The sequence below is a fragment of the Condylura cristata genome, unplaced genomic scaffold (assembly GCF_000260355.1).
Source record: "Condylura cristata isolate star-nosed mole 26May11 unplaced genomic scaffold, ConCri1.0 scaffold00007, whole genome shotgun sequence".
NCBI lineage: Eukaryota > Metazoa > Chordata > Mammalia > Eulipotyphla > Talpidae > Condylura > Condylura cristata.
In genome coordinates, this window is record NW_004567108.1 from 62,957,443 (window position 1) to 62,969,120 (window position 11,678).

At 36.9% G+C, this 11,678-nt stretch overlaps 1 protein-coding gene across 1 annotated transcript in view; it reads left to right on the top strand.

Moving 5' to 3' along the window:
• The first annotated feature begins 2,334 nt into the window (after positions 1-2,334).
• Positions 2,335-11,678, top strand: part of WDR36 (WD repeat domain 36) — a 44,115-nt gene continuing 34,771 nt past the window's right edge. Inside the window, 6 exon segments of the mRNA XM_004678367.2 lie at positions 2,335-2,579; positions 5,602-5,629; positions 6,789-6,889; positions 8,304-8,421; positions 10,037-10,169; positions 11,625-11,631. Coding sequence (XP_004678424.1) covers positions 2,403-2,579; positions 5,602-5,629; positions 6,789-6,889; positions 8,304-8,421; positions 10,037-10,169; positions 11,625-11,631 — 564 coding nt within the window. The 5' untranslated portion in view covers positions 2,335-2,402.

Here is an 11,678-nt window from a genome sequence, read left to right on the forward strand (position 1 = left end):
ACAAGCAGGCCCTCCCTGGTGGTGCAGCAGGTTAAAGCACAGCACTAAGAAGCTAAAGCCATTTCCACATGAGTTCATCCCCGCCTGCTTCCCACTCTGTCTCTGGTGAATCCTCTCACCACCCCTGCACCTCTGGCATGTACCCCAGTTCTGTATGCACAAGTAAATAAATCTTTAAAAAATTATTAAAAAAATAAAAAATTTACATGCAAAGAATTGAGTAAGTGATTTGCTGGTAAAGGGATTTCTCTGTGCTGCAACATTTAAAAAAAATTTCTCAAGGAGCCTGGTCAAAACAAGCATTTTCTGGGCTCTCCATGGTGGTGCAGTGGGTAAAAGCACTGCATTATGAAGCTCTCCAAAGCCACTGCAGCATGCTTTGGATCCCTTGCCAGAGAACTAACCCACATGGCGGCAGACCTCTCCTTACCCACTGGCTGCTCCCCTTAGCAGTGTATTTCAATCAATCTGCCTGTTCTGCTCCCCATTCTGTCTCTGGTGAATCCTCTCACTCACCATTCCTCTGGCATGTAACCCCGTTCTATCAGCATAAATAAATAAATCTTTAAAAAAACAAGTGTTTTCTATAGTCTCCAAAGTGGAGATCAAAATTACCATTTCAACATCTTAATGATGTAAATGTTTAATGAAGTAAAGGTTTCAGTATTTAAAACTATATCTTATTTTAATTTCTAAAAATATCTTTATTCTAGGTAGCAATATCCTAGCATAGTGAGTTGTCCAGTGGTACTACACTACATTGACACGTCTCAGATATCTGGGACATCCAGAATGAACAAATCCCCAAAGAAAGAGTCTTAGATTGAGAATGAGGAAGACTGAAATGTAGTACCTGCTTTCTACCACCTGATTACACAGTTGTAGTCCTGGTATCAGTAGCGGTGACACTGTGTTGTATAATATTTGTAATTATGTCAATGGAAAGGGTTTGTCCAATATTCACCATAGATATGGTGGTAAAAACTAAAAGTGGGGAATATAACCTGGTGACTGAGGCCAAGGACTGTTGCACTGCTGCCCCAACCTGAGGAGATTGCTGCGAAAGAAAAACAAAAACAAAAACAAAAACAAAAAACCAGCCACAGACATAATATAAAAAAGTATGGGATCTTGAGGAGAGGCTACCTTGGAGGGGAAATAAGAAGATTATATTAAGATAATAGATGTCAAAGACTTTATAAATTATAAGATCTTAGTAGGAAAACATTTTCAATTTCAATTTTCACCCCAAACTGATATCAGAGTGTTTCCCATAGTAAAAGCAGAATTGTATACACAATTTAGAAAACCCTTAAACATGTCTACCCTGTGTCATGCAACCATCCCATGTTGGGTAGATTCATTTTAAGTTCTCAAAGACTGAAAAAACAACTTGAGCGTTTGATAGATTTTCCAGTCCTTTAGTACTGATACAGGGGACATACACACAGGCACACAGAAAAATAGAGACTTCCACACTGAAAGGGGCAGAAGAGTATCCCCACTACTTAATCCCTTTTCCCCTGTTAAAGATATGTATATGTGTGTGTATATATATATATATGTATGTATGTATGTATATATATTGTTTTCTGGGTGTCCAAATTGTGGGAAAAAACATTTCAGGGTATGGGCTGTCCATTCTATGGAAGGCCAAAAATAGCCTGATTTTTAACTCATTGTCCTTATGCCCAGTAATTAAAATCATTATTTCCGTAATTCAGGAATTAAAATAAAAGACCTGTTCAATATCCCAGGTTTTTTTCCTGTAAACAAACTCAATAAAAATTATTCCGTTTATTACGGAAAAGAACAAATCTAGAAACAAAGATAGTATAATGTAGCTCATTTACCCATTCCCCATATATAACAATAAACAAACTTTTTATTTAAATTCTGCTTCTCCCCTCCATCTATTTTTTAAAATCATCAATATATTAGGTAATATATGTCAATGAATATGTCTCAATGTATCTCCACCTATGTATGTTAAAACATAAGGATGGAAATACTATCATGTTAAAAAAGGTTATTTTCTTAAATCAACTCTCCAGTGTTACGATTTCCTCGACAATCTCATGGCTTTTATAATCACAAATGTAATCTGATTTTCCTCGCCCCAGATTTCATGGAAAACTGCCTTTCCTTCAGTCCCATCATTGTGGAGGAGCCTCAGTAAGAAGCTGGAATCTAGGGGCTACGGAACTGAAGTGGCGGCTCCCCTCCCAGTACTGGAGGGAGTCCTTTTTCAGTTGCAACCAAGGGCATTCCCACAGAGGCGATTGGCCGCTGACACCCGGAAGCGCTTTTTGGTCTGCAGGCTCTTCTGGAGATCAGCCTCGAGACGCGGCGGACGGTCGCGTGCGCGGTTGCCCTCGGTCCTGGAGCCCAAGGGAATCCAGATGGCCGGTTCTGCTGTGGATTCGGGCGCAGGAGGCCGCACAGCCAGCGCGCTGTTTGCGGGCTTCCGGGCCTTGGGGCTTTTCAGCAACGACATCCCACACGTGGTGCGGTTCAACTCGCTCAAGCGCCGATTCTATGTGACGACCTGCGTGGGCAAGAGCTTCCATACCTATGACGTGAGTGACTTCCTTCGCTGCCTTCTGGGAACCCCGACCCCGCGTTGGGCCCTGTGTCCTGGGGCAATCCCGCTGCTCTACCCTTTCAAATCAGGGGTTTTCTACGTTTCCTTAACCGGTTTTTTGCTCGTTTCACAACCGATCACTTCCACGTGCTGATTTAACGCTTCCACCCCACTCAGAGGGAGGCTCGGAGAAAGTCTTGCTAGGGGAAGATATTAGAGAGGATTTCAGTGCTAAGAAAGAATGATTTGTTAGAAGATGTATATTGAGGCGCACATGATTAGGACTTGGCCCAGCCCTTACATTCTTAATGTCAGAACCTTCGTGTATTTTTATTGTGTATTCCACGACACAGTGTTAGGAATTCAGGCTAAAGTACAAGGGAGAACTGGAGAGGTTGAGATGAATTATGACTTTAGCATCTGTTCATACTTGATAACAAATCATTTTCTTAAATAGTAGCGGAACATCTATTTCCATGCAACATTTCTTGTTTAACACATGGTGCCACTGTGAGCTTTGCCGCAGTTTCTTTGCAAGATTTATATCATGCCTTAGCACCCTTCTATAAACTAGGGAAATAAATCGCAGGAAAATTACAACTTGCCCAGGGCTTTTTCCTGGTGAGTGAGGAATTCTTATTTAATATCCCATCAGTTACTGAAAGTTTTGTTGCGTTTACTTTTATAGATCTTCTCTAAATGAATGTGTACTTTGAGAAGGCACTATCTTTTTGATGAGGAGGATTATAGCCAGTATTAATTAAGCACATTTTTTGGAAACTGTTCTTTAAAGTTGGTCTCTTTGAAGGATTACAAAACCAAATGGGTTTTTAGCAGGAAGTGCAAGTTGTTGGGGGCTGGTTTAATTAGGGGAGAGGAAAGTGATGATGCCACCCAAGATGGGGAACATTGTTTTTTTCAAAGCCTAGATTGGTGGTGCAAATAAGTCATTTAGAATGACATGATTTCCTCTTGAAAGGTTATTTACTGTTAGCATTCTGCCCAAGGGTACTTTGTTCCCTAACTTTTGCTTTTGATGGTAAAAATTTCATTTTTGAAATATAACAGCATTTCTAATTTTCTTTAAGAGATCTTGAAGTCTTACTTTTGATACATTGTCTTTTCATAACACTATGTTGCATATTTTTTCCCGTGATCTACATCCAAAGAAACATTTTTTTTTTAAGATTTATTTGAAACATTTTTTTAAAGATTTATTTATTTATGCATATGAGGTACAGGCCAGAGGTGCAGGGGCTGTGAGAGGAGTTACCAGAGACAGTGGGGAGCAGAACAGGCAGATCTTCGAAGTACACTGCTGAGGGGAGCAGCAGGCAGAGAAGTCTCCCAGGCCATGTGGGTCACCTTGGGACTGGGATTGAAGCTGTGTTGCAGCAGTTGCTGCCAGGTTCATAGTGCTGTGCTTTTAACAGCCATTGTGCCACCAGCGGAGGGGCCCCCAAAGAAACATTTTAAATTTATAAAATTTAAAAGTTGCTTTAGGGGCCCTCCCTGGAGGACCAGTGGCTTAAAGCACAGCACTGCAAGCTGGTTGCACCTGCCTCAATGCGAGTTCAGCCCCGAGCCCTGGAGGTTGCCCACATGGTGTGGCAGACCTCCTGTCTCCCCGACTGCTCCCCTCAGCAGTGTACTTTGTCCATCTTATCTGATCCCCTGCCCACCCTGTACCTGGTAAATCCTCTCTCTGCCCCTGCACCTCTGACCTGTACCCCAGTTCTGTATGCATAAATAAACAAATCTTTTTTAAAAAGTTGCTTTAATATAATCATAGGAAAGATGTTACTTAAGGTCTTCTCTAATTTTAAAATTTACTGTAATCATAACAGCATGTAAATGCTTATTGTTGAAAAGCTTTGTACCCTTTTCAATCAACCAGTGATTTAGGCTATGAGTGCTGAAATTGAAAATAACCTGGGAGCAAAAAAACTTCAGTGTGTTCAGTTCTCCAGTGGACTTGCAAATCTCTGTCTAATGGCGATGACAATATTGTCCAGTCAACTCCCTACAGAGTTTTTCTCTACAGGGCTAAGAAGACTAGCCGTAGTTAGATGATGGAGGTGATGATGCAACTTGAGCATTTGCTATATATTTGACTCCATTCTATTTCTTAGATGTTTTTCATTGAATCCTTGTAATATTCTGATAAAATAGTTTAATCATTTTACATGTGAGGAATTCAAGGCACAAGGGATTTGAGTAACTTTCTGAAGGTCACTTAGCTGAATTAGTAACCATAAATTGGAGTCAGCAAACTATGGCCGGTGAGCCTGTTTTCCCCACCATGTTTTGTATAACCTATGACTTGTAAATGGTTTTGATATTTTAACTTTTTCTATGTGTGTTTCTGTTTATTCTAACTTAACCTCCAAGTAAAATTGCCTTGTAGTTGGATTCAATAAAATTAATTTTGGCATGGGATAGAGCTATGTGTTTACTTCTGTTTAAGAAACAGTGTATTTCATTGATCTCCAAGGGCTTTTTCAGACTTTGTACTTTGCATCTCTAATCGGTGGGTTTTCTTTTTACACCTGCTGAGCTCTTGCTTCTGAGATAGGTGGTTTTCACATTTTTAGAAATGGTTAGGAGAAAAAAATCAAGAGAACAGTATTCACAGAGAACACTATTTCATGACAAATGAAAATCAAGTTTCTATATTCATATAATAAATTCATTGGCATACAGACACTCCCTTTTGCTTAGGTTTGTTGTGTGACGGCTATAATAAGATATTGAGTAGTTGTAAGAAAGATCATATACCCTACAAAGCTCTAGCTTATTTACAATATGGCCCATTATAGAAAAATATCTCTTCCATCACCACTCCTAGTAATATAGTTGGAAATACAAACTTTTGTAGTAATAAAAATTAGGATGAGTATCTTATTTAGCAACAACAGCATAGCAAATTCATATATGAGGTTGAATCTTAATCTCCAAGAGTTAGGTTATTGCGTATTTTTTAATGATTAAACAGTTGATCTTTTTTTTTTTTACAGGTTCAGAAACTTAGCCTGGTTGCAGTCAGTAAGTATAGACTTTACTCTGAATTTATATATGCTTTGTATGTTTAATTTTTTAAAAGCTTGACATTTTTTATATAAGTTTCAGATTTTTGGAACATGCAAGGAATCTAGTATATATTTCTAATAAGCTTGCATAACAACAACAAGCAAAGAAATCCAGGAAGGAATATATTTTGCATTCAATTGCCCTGACTATTCTAGTTCTCTTGAGTCTGGAATAATTCAGATTTGCATTTCACAACATTGGTTTTTTAAGTTTTATTTATTTATGCACACAGAACTGAGGTATTGATTAGAGGTACAGGAGTAGTGAGAGGATTCATCAGAGACATAGTGGGGAGCAGGACAGGAAGATCGAGGAAGTACACTTCTGAGGTGAGCAGCGGGCTGGTCAGGAGAGGTCTGCCACGCCATGTGTGTTACCTCTCTGGCTAGGATCCAACTTAAGCCTTTGTGGTGAGCTTCACAGTGCTGCGCTTCAACCCATTACACCACCAGGGAGGGCCCACAGCATTGATTTTCTCTGTTTTCTTACTAGACTTAGGTTACGCACCTTAGGTTACACACTAAGGCTGGAATAACAAAGAATTGATGCTGAGTTCTCAGTATACCTTGTCAGGAGGCACATACTGTATGTTAGTTCTGTTCCTGGCAATAATAACTGATCATTTAGTTAAGATTAAACCTGTCAGGAGGCTCCATTCGAAAGCTTTACCCTTAGTAATTAATAGATTTCTTGTAATAACATACATTGACACTATATAGGTATTCCTATTCTCAAAGTTACACTCTATTTTTATCATTACTAATGATTCTTTCCTGAATTAATTATTACTGTGATTACTGAATAGTGATTTTCTGGTTCTGTCATTCCTTCTGTTGCAAAGGAAGGGCTTTACTTTTTCTCACGCTATCCCCCCACCTTGAAAGGGATAAAATACATAGGTATGTATGTAATGTGTGTGTATATATGTATATATGTAGTTTTATATAATTTAACATACATGTATGGGAGAGCTGTTAAATGGAATAAAGAGTTTACCAGGGCTGAGAGGTTCTAATTTCATTCTTAAATATGACTTATAGGAAAGAAACAGGAGAACTTTTCTAGGATCTTAAAGTCTTATTTATTTTTTTATTTTGTATTTCTTTTTTCTTAGGTAACTCTGTTCCACAGGATATCTGCTGTATGGCAGCTGATGGAAAGCTAGTCTTTGCTGCTTATGGGAATGTTTTCTCTGCATTTGCTCGTAATAAAGAGGTTTGTGTCATTGACGTATTTTGATTTTTTTGTCCTTTTTTTTTGCAATTAGTTGTGAGGATAGTAGAAGGATTTTTAATGTTGCCCTTCTTAATCTGGGACACTACAGACATAATCCCTTTTTTTTTTTAAAATGCACATTAGTTTTCTGAAGGAAGAGAAATGTATGAAACAAACTAGATTAGTTTTCTTTGCCAGAGGTGACCATCAGATTACTTAGGCATCTTTAAAATTTTCATGGTCTCATATCTGGAGCTGTCTGTTTTGTATACTTAGTTGGGATAGAATTTAGTTATGTGTATTCTGAAAATGCTTTCAGGGATATTCTTATTTGTAACCTGCCTTACATGGATTGGCATTTTTTTCAGAACAACTCAACTCATGGTTTCTATTCTAGAAACAAGTACTTGTTCCACATATATATATATATATATATATATATATATATATGTGTGTGTGTGTGTGTGTGTGTGTGTGTGTGTATGAGTATACACACACACACATATGTATATACATACTAGATACTCTGTTTTCTTCACTGCTAAGAAAGACTTTTTTTTCTTGTCTTAATCTGCCAGTTGGTTTCTAAGTTTGTCCTGTAACAGCTAATTTGAGCAGTGATCTAGCTCTTGAAAGTGATAGTGGGGCTGCCTGGAAAACTTACCAGGGTTGATAGTTGTTCCAAAAGTACTCCACCATCATTAACTTCTGGGAGGAAGGCAGTTTACTTGTAGAGATCCTTAATGGGAACTGTGTGAAATTTTAGAGCATTAGGGAAGATGTTCATTTTTGCACAATGTATCGCAGTTTGTGTGTTTCTTGGGAGGGTTGTATATAGAAAGCATGGGTTGGAAGGCATTAAGAGACTGTCAGCTGGGGAGCTGTTATCACCCATAGTGCTGAAGGGACAAGTAGAAGAAATGTGTTATTCAAATATGGCGAGAATTGAAGCCATGGGGACCTGTAAAGGGAAAGGGTCAAAATAAAAAGTATTGGCAAAAAGCCTGTATCTCCTACCCTGTCTCATCTGGAAACCAACCCGTGGTGAAGACTGTATTTTAGCCCCTAAACATACCACTTTCCTAAGATGCATGTGTTACATTGCTTGGATTGCACGAGGGACCCAGTGTTCTGCATGCCTCCGTTCTGAGCTAGTGAAACTGAGCTTCAGGTCGCCTTTCTGTGTTCTTAGTCTAGGCTTTTACTTCCTTATTACTGAACTGTCTGGGAGAGCAACTGAAAATGCCTGATTCCTTGCTGTTTGTTACCCCAACCTTGGATAATCAGAAATTGGACCTATGTTTCTTAATGTGAGCATCTTTAGGATTAGCTTTTTTTGGCGGGGAGGGGAGTTATATGAATGATATTATGTACTAATGAATAATATAATTTTTTTTTTAACTTGACATTATAGGTGGTACATACTTTTAAGGGTCATAAGTCAGAAATTCATCTTTTGCAACCCTTTGGGGATCATGTTATTTCTGTTGATATTGACAGTGTTCTTATTATTTGGCACATATATTCAGAAGGTAAGATTTATTGCTTTAATTTGGGTCTTATGTATGTTAGTAAAATTAAATATTTGTATGAAAGTACCTCTATATCAAAGATTTGCATAAAAGTGTAAATTTTTTTTTAAAATAATGTTTAACATGTATAAAGAGAAAGATTCTTTAGAAGTAGAAAACTGGATAAGTAGTTTGAGTCAGCTAGTTCAATTAACTGTGGTGTTTATCTCAGCCACTGTGTTTTTCCATAAAGGTCTAATGACGTTGCTTTCTCTGTGGAGTAAATACTGGTATATGATCACACCTGACTAATTCTTGAATTTTATTTTTAATTTTCGATAAAGGTTATGTTAATAAACTTTTGAAGATCTTGTGATCTGAAGGAAGAATAGGTATCTGTTTTCTAAAGATATTAGTCAGTGACTTATGTATATGGAGTATGTATTATCATAAAAAATTAGCGAACTCATAACTTATATAGCCCCATCTTTCCTGAATAAAAGTTTATACTTTTAATTTATATTACTTCTTCATTTATGTACGATTTAATGCAGTATCTTTATTTTTAATAAAAATCTTGGAGATTTTTCCTCAACCTCCCCATCCTGTGAGCATTATTCTTTGTTTTAGTTAAATTAGTCACGCTTTTCTTTGTTTTTCTTGGTTCAAGTAGAGGGAACAGAATTCCAGAGTAGTCCCTATGTCACTATATCAAAGTTAGAGAATCTAATCATTAATGATTTAGTGGACTTTCTCTTTTCCCTTACACCCAGCTTTTTGCCATTGCTACAGCAGTACATTGAACTGCTACCTTCAGATGTTTGTAGTGAATCTCAATAAGACTATTTGTAGAGGAGAGACAAGGCTCATTTTAAATTCTATTTAATGTTTGTGTAATTTTCACCTGTCCTTATGTTTTTTAAACTGGAATACACAGCCCTTGGAAGTGTGCAACAGTATGCTAAATGATTTGTGAAACTTACAATTAAATGAAATGTACTGTCTTTGATACTCAAATTTAGTAAAAAATGTTATAATCACAGCTGAAATTTTATATATCTATATATGTTTAATTTTTAAAAATGCTTTTGATTCTGCAGTAAGTGATTACTAGCTGTGCCATGCCTCTCCACGGAGTTATAAGTTTTCCTTAGAGGTTATTTTGTTAAAATGTGCCAGAATCACGGTTACTAGACTCATGGTTTGCTGAAGAACTTTTTATGTCTTTGATAGTTCAAAGCTCTCTTAAGTATTTGGCTTTTCACTCCCTAGAAGAACTTAGTATGAAGTACTTCACTTACGGCATTTTCTGTAACTCTAAACCAAATTATAAAAGTAGTAGGGTCAATCTCTAGTGTCACTTTTTAAATACTATTTTTGCTTTTCTGTAAGCCATAAAGTTTGTATAGTATTGATATTTGAAGTTTTAGAAATTTTTTTTTGGTTTAAATTACATTTACAAATATCTCACATTTGTTTATATTTTCAAGGAATGCTTATAGATTAATATATGTCTTTGATTTTTATCAGTGTATAAGTATTTGATGTAAACTTACTTTAGTTGCTACATATATTAAATGAAAAAATATTTTTAACTATTAAAAATATGCATTATATATGACTCTCATTCTTGTAGAAGAGTATCTACAGTTGACATTCGATAAATCAGTATTTAAAATTTCTGCAATTTTGCATCCGAGTACCTACTTGAATAAAATACTTCTTGGCAGTGAACAAGGAAGTCTGCAGTTGTGGAATGTAAAGTCCAAGTAAGCAATTTACTTAAAAAATGACATACATGGCTCCTTGCTTATCCTCATCTACTATTTCGTAATACATACTATTTCTTAATACTTATAAGTAAGTATATCTGTTTTTGGAGTTGTTACTCTTAGCATCACAAATGTGAAGCTGGCATGTGGTACTGACACAGGCAACTTTATCAATGCCCACTGAACAGTGTACTAATGGCCTTAGTTACTATTAACAGTTTATACAACTCTAGAAAAACTCGACTGAAGTACTGTAGAATCAGAACATAACAGATTCTGCTAGACAACTTTTTAGATTTTGATGAATTAAAAGGTAAAAAGCAAATCAGTTTAATGTTAGCAGTTAGAAATAATTTTTAGGGTAAAAAATTACTCATTTTAGGGGTAAAAGGTTTTTATCATCAACCACAAACATGATGGACATCTAACATAATATTGGCCTAGATGGAAGACTAGGTAAATGATTTTTGAATGACTATACTTGTTTTTTTGAACATTCATCTAGGGGGAAAAATAACAGTTGAAGATTTAACGTTTACCATAGTTCTTAGTTCTAAATCAGTGTTTCTGTTCATTTTAGCAAATGTTATTGATCACCTACTTTGTGCCAGACTCAGCGATAATATTGGGGTACTGGCCCAAAGGTTATCTCCTTAGCTACTTTATATGATCTTTATCCTCTTTATGGTATGTTATGTATACCTTGTGTAAATATTGTGGAGATAACCAGTGACTCCTTACCGAATTTAGTGCACAAATTATTACATGAATTTCACATAGCTTTGCTTGTTCCAGTAACTTTCTATTTGTCATTTATGACTTGAACCCAAAATTTAGAGTAGCTTCACTATTGTCATGTGTTACATAACATGAGTAGCATTGCGATTTCACTATCTTTTTGTGCTATGTTTCTAGAAACACTGCAGTGAAAATAAGTTCTGTCTATATTCTCAGATCATTTCATTGTAGTTTGTAATATAAGTTGACTTTTTACTTACTTTTTTTTTAAAAATTTCGAACTTGTTATATTTTTGATCTGTGTATATATTCCATTTGTCTACCACCAAACCACCTATGCCAGTGCCCACTTTGACTCCATTCCCCTATCCTATCCTCCCTCCCACCTGTCCCTTCTGGTACTAAAATTCTTTCACTGAGTTAAAGAAATATTCCTGGCCCTCCCTGGTGGTGCAGCAGGTTAAAGCACTGCACTAAGAAGCTTAAGCCACTTCCGCATGAGTTTGATCCCCACCTGCCCCGGAGGAGATCCACATGGTTAGGCAGACCTCTCCTGGCACACCCACTGCTCCCTCAGCAGTGTACTTTGTCGATCTGCCTGTTCTGCTCCCTGCTCTGTCTCTGGTGAATCCTCTCACCCTCCGCATCTCTGGCCTGTCCCCCAGTTCTGTATAAAGATTCTTTAGAAGTAGAAAACTGGATAAGTAGTTTGAGTCAGCTAGTTCAATTAACTGTGGTGTTTATCTCAGCCACTGTGTTTTTCCATAA